This window comes from Haplochromis burtoni, unplaced genomic scaffold, assembly GCF_018398535.1.
Source record: "Haplochromis burtoni strain Fernald_Lab_line unplaced genomic scaffold, NCSU_Asbu1 Contig_52, whole genome shotgun sequence".
In the NCBI taxonomy this organism is placed as follows: domain Eukaryota; kingdom Metazoa; phylum Chordata; class Actinopteri; order Cichliformes; family Cichlidae; genus Haplochromis; species Haplochromis burtoni.
Window position 1 is genome coordinate 439,112 of NW_024582413.1, and position 12,062 is coordinate 451,173.

The window sequence follows — 12,062 nt, forward strand, 5'->3', positions numbered from 1 at the left end:
TGACGCACTTGTTCCTCTACCTACTAGTTAATGTCACTCCACTACATGTCATATGTAAATTCTGTACCTACTTAAGGTACTGAGAGAGTAGTGTTTAAGATTTTGTTTACTAGATATTAATATACTGTATAACAGTATTCTGCTGTAAGGAGAGTCCTATTGTGTATTCACAGTCTACTGGTTTGAAATTTTAAGAAAGGGCTGCTATTTATCTTAGTGCATTTAACTGTGTATAGGCTACTTCACACCATGTATTTTTACATACCCTAATGGCAGTCTGAAGTCAGTACTCTTGCTTACAGTCGGTGCTTTAGCATTTGTTCTGAACACATATTTTGCAATTACTTATTTATTTAGTGCTTTTTTAGAAAGAAAACTCCAGTAGATTTTCTACTTGCTTTTGAAAACATTATTCTGAACTGTTTTTGGTAACTGTGGCACTTTACCAATCTATATTCTTCTGTCCTATCTGGCTATTTTGTAATACCTTCAGAATTTAAAGGTGTTAAAACAAAGGCTTATACAGAAGTTGAAATGGTGTCTGTTTGATACTTTTACATAAAATACATTAATTATAGCGGATTCTCAAAAACTAATAAGGTTTATTTTGAAGGTTGTTGTTTTTTAAGACAATGAGTGATGTGAAAGTGAAAACCGAAATACTAGTACGGTAGGCTGTACGTGAACATAGGAGGTGGTTTGTTTTTTCTGTGTTTAGGACGCGTCCGCCTGCGAGACCCAGAATGCTCCGCGCCGAGCAAAGATGGAAGAACCCAGCAGCTGCGGGAGAACAATGTTTTGGCTCTAGATATTAAAAAACGGACAGCTGAGGGTAAACCACGCGAGCCAAAGCAGCAGGGTCATGGTCCTGCACCGGTAAGATAAATTTATAAAATCCAACTTTGGTTACAGGGTCGGCGGGAGCTGTGGTTGAACTCCTCGTACGGGACAGACAACAAAGCGGAGCGCAGCAACGTTACCGCTAGTTAGCGGCTAAGTTAGCCGTCTCGGCTAGTCGGGCGAGCATCATTGTTCGCTGGGGTTGTGTGGGCCGTTTGTTATGGGTCATGCCCGTGTTGTCGCTCCCATCGTTTACAATCGGTTAACTGTCCGGGAAACAAAGCCAACATTTAAAGAAGCCCCTCAATAATAGCACACGATGTAAGTTGTAGTCATTTATTTCATGTTCCTACTCAAAACAGCTTTTGTCCTTGATCATTTCTCCACCTCACAGATTTAGTTTGGCTTGTGTGTACCTCTGTGGTGATACCTGCCTCTAATTCAAATATTCAAACCCAGCGTTAAGAAAAAGTACTTAACTAACTTTGTTCAGATGCTTTGAAAGAAATGTCTCTCTTCGTGTTACAGTCGTTTTCCTGTTCGTATTCGCATCATTCGGCGTTTTTCTCATCGTAAATCTGCTTGCTGTTATTGCATGGCGATATTAATTATTGCCTGCTCCTGCATCACAAAGAAGGGCCCCGCAAGAGTCGTTAGCCAGATGGTTAGCCAGGGAGCTAATTTCAAAGAAGACGAACGGTAGTTTTCCTAAATGTCCATATGGGAGCACACAGTTTATCTGCTTAAGCGCATAAAAAAAAACATAGATAAGTACTTCGACTAAGTTTGTTTTACTTATTTATTTATTTTATTTACAAAGTTGGATTTTTGCTAGCTGAGTTGGTTATTTCTGCTAGCGTACCCCAAGAGGCTGCAGGCAGAAAGCACTCGCGGAGTGGTGAGAGACATGTTCAACATATAATTGTAGTTTTGTCCGGTTGTATTATTATCCTGGGAATCATAATGTAAACAGACATCTTAGCAAATATTGGTAAAATTAGATTTGGATGTAAATAATGACGTTTTAACTCCTGATCTTGTTCAGATGCGTGCATTTGGCTCCAGCCTGAGTATGTTTACATGCACACTAATATCTTGGTTATGTGTTAGATGTAAACATCCCATTCTGGTTTCAGAAACTGGAAATACTACCTGGAGCTCTCTGTGATGGAACTTGCTTTGTGGTCTAGTACACGGTGGGTCAGATAATAAACGGGTCCTGTGTTCATGCATTATCCTCACTATGATCAAAACTGGCATACTAGCATGTGCTCTGATCTGTTCCCCTTGGTTGCTGTTGTTTATGTAGCAGCCACGTAATTACACCATCAGTCTTTCTAATACAGCCCGTGTGAGCTCTCGTTGGCGGATAAGCTCATTCAAATAGGATGACTGGGTCAGACAGCACCATCAAACAGATTAACATACAAGTTCAATCCTGTCCCCTCTTCTCATGTTGTGGCCAGAACAGCTCTGGCTGTCACCTTTTTGTCCTGTAAAATATCGAGCACGCACACAGTAATTGGGAAAAGAATTTTGCACAGTGTACCACCAGCTTATTTGCACTTGTCATTGTTCGAGACTGTAGCCTTTTGTTGACCCACAAATCGTCACTTTAATCCGACTAAGCGTCTAGTTGTGAGATCAGAGACCGTGACACCGATTCCTGTAGGCTAAGCTTAACCGGCTCCATAACTGTTGTCTATTGACTATTATTTGTATGTCCTCACATCCTGATAACTAGTTATAGTTATCCTTTAAAGTTTATTGTGATTATGTAATATTATAGTCCTGCTGTCATTCTTTTCCTCACAGGATCACATTGATTTTCACCACATAGTTTTCCTGCCCGCCAGCCTTCACCATGAGCATCATTCAAGACAAACTAGGGAATGAATTCCTGCGCTGCAACGGGAGCATGGACTCCAGTTTTGGAGCAGGCATGATTATGTTCAGCCATCTCCCACCTGTCACCAGCTTCACACGGCTGGCTGCCCATTCCGTAATGCAGGACCTTCCACCTCAAGAAATGATCCTGAAGAAGGAGCGTGACTCCCCTGATTGCACCATGGACAACCAGGCTGGCAGCCTGGGATGTGCAGGTGTGGGAGACTATGTTCACACTATAGGTATCAAGCAGGAGAAGCTGACAGAGCACGATTATCGCTTGCCTCTCTACCCTGGTGGCCTGGTAAAGAGCACAGAGCTGCTGGAGGTAAATGTTGGTAACAACCAAGATTTATTGGTGCACGATCTCAACATGGGCAGTGTAAGTATTTCTGAGAGGATTGCAGACTGTGATTCATTTCTAGCAGTTTTGTAAGTGAGTCATACATGTGTATGATTTTTTTTAAAAGTTGAATTTCTTCCCATTATCAGGTTATAGCTACAAATATTTTAAAAAGTCATTTAATTTATTAAAGTAATCAATGGTTTTTCTTGAAGCATTTTTGAGCCTTCGCTGGACAAAACAAGAGAACAATCACTTGCGTTATTTTCTGAATTTATTACCCCCGAATGTACCAAAACAAAGATTTGCAATAACATTTAGAAATATTGAATTTTACACCATATATAACAAAGAAATTGAGCATAAAATCCTTAATTGTTTGTGTTCTAATCATAAGATGGCCTCATGTGGTTTTGATGAGTAAATAATATAATATTGGGAACGTACATTAGAGAAAAATGGTAATATGCATTTGATCATGAGTGTGTTTTTGGGTCTTGGATAGTCTGATCCCCAAGTAGCGCTGCTGTGTTGTCAAGCACGTCATAAGCTGAAAAACCTGAGGTGGAAGAGCCTGACGGAAACTAGTTATATGGCGTTAAATCTATTGACGGCATGAAATGCAAAGTAGCTTCTCTTTCTGGTTAGAAGGGTGACGTCATCCAGCCTCGGCATGAATGAGAACGTCGTGGCGAGGACACAGCTGTCTTGTTTGAGCACGTGCTTCATTTCAGATCTCCTTTGTGTTCATTCAGATACAAATATACACATCCATGTTCTCCTAACAATAGCAAGCCGTCAGAGTTCGCCAGTGTTGTTTATGGAAAAACAGCCAATTATTGTCTTCATTGAGCAGCATTCATTTAAAATTGATGTTTAACATTTTTTGTTACACAACATTGGGAGCCTTTAGAATCCACAGATTTTCATAGCAAGTTGCAATAAAAGAGTGTTTTATAAATGTAATACTTAAAAAAGAAAAAAAAAGAAATTGCTTAATAATTATCATAAGATAGTGAAAAATATTTACATTTTACCAGATGTTTTTTTCCTTTTCTGGTATTAAACCAATGCCTACAAAATGTTGTCTTTTAAATACTCCATAGTCTAGACAAAATTGGACCCTTTTTATTTTGGTTGGACTTTCCCCAGATTGACCTAAAGACTGGGCTGATTTGAAAACAGCAGGTGCACCCACATTTGTCCCATCAGCCTCCATATGGCAGTGAGGAGAGTAGTGTGCTTACTGGGAAAGAAATTGCAGGGCAGGAAGGCAAACAAATAGAAGAAAAGGCACTCATTTTCCTGTTCTCTGAATTAATGCCATTCGTTGCAGTGAAGTTTACTAAGAAGTTGTCATTTTGAATGTTTAGTTTGCAAAGTGTGCAGTTTCGTAAGAATAGTAGATGAAAAGTGGTGAGTTAGAGGCTGCTAAACCATAAAAGAACAATAAATTCTGCCCACTAGAACCACATCTTGCGCAATCACTTTCCAAGAGACAATTACAAGAGATTGTCCAAGCGTTTTGTTTGTTTGCATGAGCAGCAAACGTGGATCTGTTTGCGTGATAGTTTGAGACTGCAGGCCTTTAACCTTCAATCAAGTGATTTTTCTTGTCATGGCTCGCTCTCACGGCCCTCTCCCTCTCCTATTGTCATCCTCACAGCTGCCAAGTCAGTTAGAAAAGGAGCCCACTGGGAAAAAAGGTCGAAGGTCAAATGGTGATGGACAGGAGGGTAAACCAAGAAAGAAGAGAAGTGACGCAAAGGTTTGTCTTGTATTTATAAAACTGTGAATGCAACCATATTTTAGTTAGTCCTCATCACATCAATAATTATCACAAAGAACATACAAGTGTGCTAATTTGCTTTAGGCAGAAACAAAAAAAAAAGAATGTCGGGGGGGGGGTGCATAAAAAATGATTGGCACAAAGTATTTTGTCTATTTCAATCAATTTTAATCAAAGCAATGCAAAGTGAAGTAATACAATCGCTTTACATTTAATACAGTTTTGTTACTGGACCAGAGATTTCAATGTGTTTACAAACATCTGTTTCATTTCAATTCTGTTGTGAGTTACATGGAGCTTTAAGTACAAGTTGAGTTTAATGTTGAAAAAATAGATTATGCATTTTGAGTTAGAAGATTTTACCAATTGCAAAAAAGTGCAATATTTTTCACAGTGATATTTTAGATACATTCTATAGAGAATGTATCTAGAGAAAGATGGCTAATTGTTACCCATCCCCCTCTCTCTTGTATTGTTCTATAGCAGTCAGTGATGCTGGATGCAGATGGAGGTAACCTGTCTCCAGGATCCAGGCCTCACATGTGTGAACATTGCAATGCATCCTTCAGAAGCTCCTATCATCTACGCAGACACGTTCTCATTCACACAGGTATTGTAGTGTGTCGATTTCACCACAGTGCTTAGATTTTTCTGCTCTGTGCATTTCCTTGTGGGTTCTCAGTGGTTAGCACAATAAATACAAGGAAGGAAATGATGATGTCATTTGGCAGATGCTGCATTGGCCCATGCATCGTAGCTTATTGCTTTTCTACTGTAATATTATCTTCAAATAGTTCTTTGTCCAGTATTTACTAAGTGCTTTGGATTAATCAAATCTATTGAATTTGCTTCATTTAATAGAGGTTATCCCAGGCCATGAGCTTCACTGCTATCCTAACATTCAGGTTGTTTTAGATGCTCTTTGTTCGTGAAAGGCAAACACAAATATGATGCGAGGCCTATCCTCTACCTGTACAGCCTTTTATCACTACTCATCATAAGGGAACCCATGCCTTTTTTCTATAATTAAGCTTAATTGTAAATGTGTTGTTTGCTGCTTACAAGGGCACATGATCGCACTAGCTGCCACTTCTAAATTAAATCCATCTTCTTTTAAGGTTTTATATTACAGTTTCTGGTTACAATAATGCTTAATCCATTTGCTGATTGAAGTTCCTGTAAATAAAAATAAAATCCCTGTATGTGTGCATAAGTGCACATGCTGGTTAATCTTTCTGTCTCGTTATCAAGTAAAATATAATTTGGCTCCTCCAGACCTTGTCTGAGAAATGTTTTATTTCCTTTGTTTGCTCTTTGTCTGAATGTTTAGCTGTGGTGTGATAAATGTATCGTCATAGACTATAGAAAATTGATTAAAAGAGCAGGCCAGGAGCTAGTGTTAATGTGCCAGATCTCCTTTGGGGTGTACAGCGAGAAAACCCAAATTTCTATTGTAGAATTTGATGTGGAAGATCATCCCTGAAGTGCCAAGTGCAGAAGGGGCAGATTTTAGGAGTTTTCTGTTGAGGAGTCCAAGCTTTAAGGTGGCACATTTGATGAAGAGCATACCATAAGCATTATGTCATTAATGGGATTTTTGCTTCGTGAGTTAATCTACAGAGGTAAGGCTGACAGTGCAGAGTTCTACTACACACTAAGGTGTACCTTACATATCTCCCCATCCGTCCACTTTGTGTCACTTAATTATGTCCGTATCATGGATTGTGTGTACCAACATGAGGTGGGTCTAAAGCGCAGAAGTTTTTGACCTGCACAAACATCCAGCTGATTCTCCAAATTTTCCTCCTTCCTTGAAAATGAAATTCACATTTAGTGTTTTGGCTTAATGGGGGTACACTAGTGGAGATTGCAGAGGCATAAGTACAAGAGGTCAGATCAGGACTTCCACAGCACTTTCTAAAAGTGGCAGGTGTGCTGAAAGTCACTCTGTATTTTCAGGAAGAGGATTTTTAAGTTGAGATTTGTCATACTTGAATAAATTTAAATTGAGAATAGTCTTTGATTTTTGTGCGCTGCTTCCTTTTTAATAAACAGACCTCATACATGCCTTTTATAAAAAGAAAAGTTAGAGAAGAAGTTTTTCTTTCTCTCCTCCTTAAAACAATGGGCTTTACTCTAAGAGGCAAAATTGAGAGAATAAGATATGGGAAGCACCTCTGAAATCCAATGCTGTGTGTTGCAATAGCAGTGACACACCCACACACACACATTTTGTGTTGAGTGAGCCAGGTATTTGTTCAAGCTGCCAGACTGCCAAAGTTGAATAAACACCTTTATGACACACAGACGGCTTGTAAATACTGTCCTCAATTGCGTAAGTTGTGCATGGGTACGTGTTATGTGTATATCCTGCTTTAAAGAACTATATCACATGAGTTATTATAACATCACAGTGATCATGTGATCTTATTTCAGGTGAAAGACCCTTTAGATGCACTCAGTGCAACATGAGTTTCATTCAGAAGTACCTTCTCCAGCGACACGAGAAAATCCACAGTGGTGAGTAATTTATGACAACTAATCATATGACCCAGGGGCCTAATGCAAACTCAAGAGTCATTATGTGTTTTTTACCACACTAAAGGATGACTAACCTATAGAGTGGCTGTTTTTGTGTAACAGGAGAGAAGCCATTTAGCTGTGACCAGTGCAACATGCGGTTTATTCAGAAATACCACATGGAAAGACACAAAAGGACGCACAGTGGAGAAAAGCCGTACAGATGTGAGACCTGCCAACAGGTTTGTGAACTAATTAAAGCCTCCTCTTTGCTATCCATCAAAAGGGTTTATTGGTACTGTTGTTATTTTTAAATAAGTTGAGTCATTTTTAAATGCAACTCGTGTTGTTTCAGTATTTTTCTCGGACAGACCGACTGCTTAAGCACAAGCGAACCTGTGGAGAAGCCATAAAGAAGGGGCTGGATCCTGGGATGATGGACTTGAGTTGTGTAGAAATGGGTAATGGCAGCTATGGGATCACTCAGGGAAATGCTGGGAGTGGCGGTAGGAAGAGGGGAAGGTCTAAAAATTCTGGAGAGGGTGGGGAGCGCAAAAAGAAGAAGGGAGATGGAGGGGGGTTGAGGGCATCCCACATGCATGGGGCTGTATCTGGAGGCTATACTATCCATGAATACTCACTGGAGAATCAAGCGGTTTCTTCCTCTACTGAGCCAGACCCTAGAATGCAACAAGGCCACAACGGCCAAGCTCCAAAGATGGCATTCAAAAAGGCCAATCGTAAGGGCTTGGATAAAGCAGGTCTGGGACAGGTCAAAGCAGGTACGTTGGAGCAGGGTGGGGGTATGGATGGCCTTGGGCTCCTGCAGGGTAATGGGGCTAAAGTCGGACCCACCAGCAGCAATTACGATGACGCCATGCAGTTTCTGAAGAAGCGTCGCTACCTTCAAGCAGCAAACAATGCAAACGCCTCGGGACCTCCTGTAGCTGGAGGATCTAGCACTGAGTATGATGTAAGCATCCACTTGTCTTCCCAGCCTTCTGTAATCCAGGGTGGCATTTCTGGTGTAATGGACAGCGATGCTTCTCTTAGTCTTGACAAGTCAGGGATCCCTGATGAAGTGTTGCAGAGTCTGCTGGACCATTATGCCCAGAAACCTGATAACTCACACCAGGATGTTCACTTTGACATCAATGACCAACATGTGGCACTGAACCCTACCACATCTGATGGTGCTGACATCAGCCACAACACCAACACACCCAGCCCATCAGGAGACAAGACTGTGATGATGCACGAATACTCCCGCTTCCTGCTGCAAGCTTTGGAGCGCACCAGCCACAGTGCAGGCTTCCCTCTGGGACCTCCTGCCTCAGGACCCTTCACTGGTTCCCACCCAGGAAATCCCATCTACGCTGACAAGAACATCTACACTACGTCCCCACTGGAGTGCGGGTTTGGCCAGTCGCTGTCTTCGCTGTCCTCCTCTGTGCCAAAGTCTCACTTTGCGATGCTGACAGGCTCCTCACCACAGCACAGCTTCCACCTGGGCAGCCTGGAGGCCTCCACACACCAGCAGCTCACCCCTTCTCAGGAGCTCACCGAACAGATGGAGAAACAGCACTCCTCCACTCCCCCTTCATCCTACCAGATCAGCCCATCTGACCTGAGTAGCCAGAAGGACCACCCGCCTGTCAAAAATGGTACAGCGGCAGCCTACCCTCTGGCCCCCTCGCAGGATCTGGCCTCTCTGGACTCCTCTAAGCCTTCCTACCAGATTGAAAACTTTGCCCAGGCCTTTGGCTCCCAGTTTAAGTCAGATGGCAGAGGCTTGTCTTACGGCACTGACTCTGGCAGGGAGGTGGATCACAGGATACGGACACCTGTGTCTGAATTCTCAGGGTATAGTAGTTTGTTATCTGATGTCAATGAGCCAGTAAGTACAGGTTCCAAAACTCCGACAAGCCAAAGCTACAGATGAGAGCCTGAGAACGAGTAAATGCTCTGTTGTTAAAGTTGATGTCCTTATTTTAATTTTTCAGTGCTCCTATTTTATTATTATTATTGTTATTTTTTTAAGTGACATCTATATTTTAATTATACTGATGCTTTGTCTTTGTGCCCACTCCTCTTCCTGCAATGAGCCTGGAAGGCTTCCTGCAAATGCAAGTTTTTTATTATTATTTTTTTTTAAGTATCTGTAATTTTAAGTTAAATATGTACTTTACTGTTTATTCTGGTCACATTAGTGACATTAGGTTTGGTCATTAATTATGAACTTTTTCAGTAAGTGTAGGGTAAGAGCCAGACGTATTTCTTTTTCAACGAGCTGAAGTGTTTGAGCAATCAACTTTACAACATAGAAATAACCACGATGGCAGGGATTAGCCCAGAATAAAACTAGCAAAAAAAACAACAAAACAAAATAAAACGTGTTTGTCTGTTACAAGGTTAAAGTATTACTCAGGAAAAAGTGAGAAAGGAGAGGCTTACGAGGTGCAGTGAGCACTCTTTTCAGAAGTGTAAATTTGCGACTTCAAAGATGATATTTCTTATGTTTTATTACTTGTTGAATGAGTGTGACATAAACTGACTGCTGCCAGCTCACTTGAACACTGAGAACACTTTCTACTTGGCTATATAGAGATTATGGTACTTTAATGTCAATGTGAAACTCATGTTTGCTTCAATAAGGGCCATATATAAATACATATATCTATATATATATATTTATAAAAATATATATTATGTAAAAGAACAGTTTTAATCATTCTGGGCATCTTCCAGTCCAAATTGAGGAAGAAAGGGGGCTGGTTCAGGGGTCAAATGTTGTCCTTGGTGTATTTTTGGAGAACAAAAATGATGTTAAGGCTTTTCTTTGGCCAATAGAGGTTGCTGTTGGACAGCGATAGAATGGCCTTCCCCTTTTCCTCTTCTGTTTCTTCCTCTTATTTCAATTAGCACTTTGAACCGATTTCTTACATTGAGTAAAGTACCACGTCGGATCAAGGAAGCTCAAACATCAGACATGTTGTATGCAGATGGGGGTTCTTGGGGCTGAGCATATGGGATGAGGGGAGGGTTGATATGGGAAAACTGGGATTTGATCTTTCTCCTCCTGTTTTTGGGAGGGGTTAGAAATGCTAATATTTAATTGGGATAATGTAAATGTAATTCAAACCCCCCTAGTTTTAGTTTGACTTGTTACTCGAGTTTATCAGCTTTGCTTTCATATTGACTTTAATGACAAAATGTGATAGTGATCAAGTATTTCTTCAGCTCAGAAACATGTATACACATAGAGAAATGTGTTGTATACATTTAGAGCTTTTGCTTGTGCTGGCAGTACCAAGCCTGTTTGTCCTGTTAGAAATTGGGTGCCTATTCCTTAGAAGTACAGCAACAAAATATTGTCTCGTAAATGTTTAATGTAATTTCTCGCTGGTTTGAAAATGTACTTTATGTAAAGACAACAACATAACAATAACTGCGCTGTCTTCCATAGAAACGACTGGCCCCGAATGCTGGAAATTATATCACTTTGCTGACCGAGTCGCTGAACCCCTTTGTGCCCTAATGGCCTCATTTAAGCAATCATCAAACATGGCAGACTGAATGCAATGCTGTAATATCTGAAATAATATGTTGCCATGTTGAGGCAAGAATTTGCCTCACGTATACCTCATATCACAGTAATCCAGGGACAAAAGGAGTGACGGTGTGACGTATGTAGCAGAAATGCTGTTGTGTGTAGAAAAACGTCATGATTCTGTGCGACTGTTTTAAAACATTTGTGTACATGACATTTGTACATGTGACCCATTAAGATGCTGTTTCTGTAAATGTCTCTTGCCAACCAGTGTTCAGTCTCTTAAGTTCAACCTCCTCTCGCCCTCACATCTTATTTTTGCCATATTGTTTCGGTGTTCTTGTTTACAAAAAATGTACGAAACACTACACATTACTGAATTGTTACCCCTGTATAAAATTAATTTTGCTACCCTTTTTTTTTTTTTTTTTTTTTTTTTTTTTTAATAACAGCCAGATGTTTGCAGCTGATATCTTTCACTTTTATGTTCTTTCAAGTTCATGTGACACATTTCGCGAGGCTGATTGTCCAACGAATTAAGAACTGACAGTAGGAGAAAAATAATAAAAATTGTTACCAAGAAAACTGATTTGTTTCAAAGTTCTTATCAAATGTGTAGTTACTCATAATGAAGATCTTGGCACATTAGTGTAGTATAATGTATAAGAGGCTTACTAAAGCTAGATAGAAAGATAGACCTCACCATCTAGTGACAGCAAGCAGTTCTTTAAATAACTCATTTCTTTGGAAGGGGTGGGGCGGGAGTTGCATAAACAGCACAGACTCTAAAATGAGTTTGATAGATCATGTGTTTGTGATTATATGATTGTCATTTTTGACAAAGCATAATAATTAAGGCTGGATCAGGTGACAAAGGTTTCTTCCTGTTGAAGGGGAGTTTTTCCTTTCCACTGTCAACAAAATACTTGTTCATAGGGGGTCATCTGATTGTTGGGCTTTTCTCTTTATTATTGTAGTGTCTTTACAATATAAAGCACCTTGAGGCCACTGTTGTTGTGATTTGGGACTACATAAATAAAATTGAATTAAATTGTGTTCAGGAAACAGATTTGTAACCAGTGAGTTCCTAAGGAGGCCTAATGGGAAGATTAGTTTGCTATTTGTTAATGAAA

The 12,062-nt window shown here is 40.2% G+C and overlaps 1 protein-coding gene across 1 annotated transcript; it reads left to right on the forward strand.

Moving 5' to 3' along the window:
- Window positions 1-719: 719 nt before the first annotated feature.
- Window positions 720-9,756, forward strand: znf281a (zinc finger protein 281a). Its single transcript, XM_005921874.3, has 7 exons — window positions 720-876; window positions 2,656-3,109; window positions 4,737-4,838; window positions 5,343-5,469; window positions 7,296-7,379; window positions 7,503-7,621; window positions 7,735-9,756. Exons 2-7 carry the CDS (start codon window positions 2,705-2,707, stop codon window positions 9,319-9,321), a joined length of 2,424 nt encoding a protein of 807 aa, XP_005921936.1. The 5' UTR covers window positions 720-876; window positions 2,656-2,704; the 3' UTR covers window positions 9,322-9,756.
- Window positions 9,757-12,062: the final 2,306 nt, after the last annotated feature.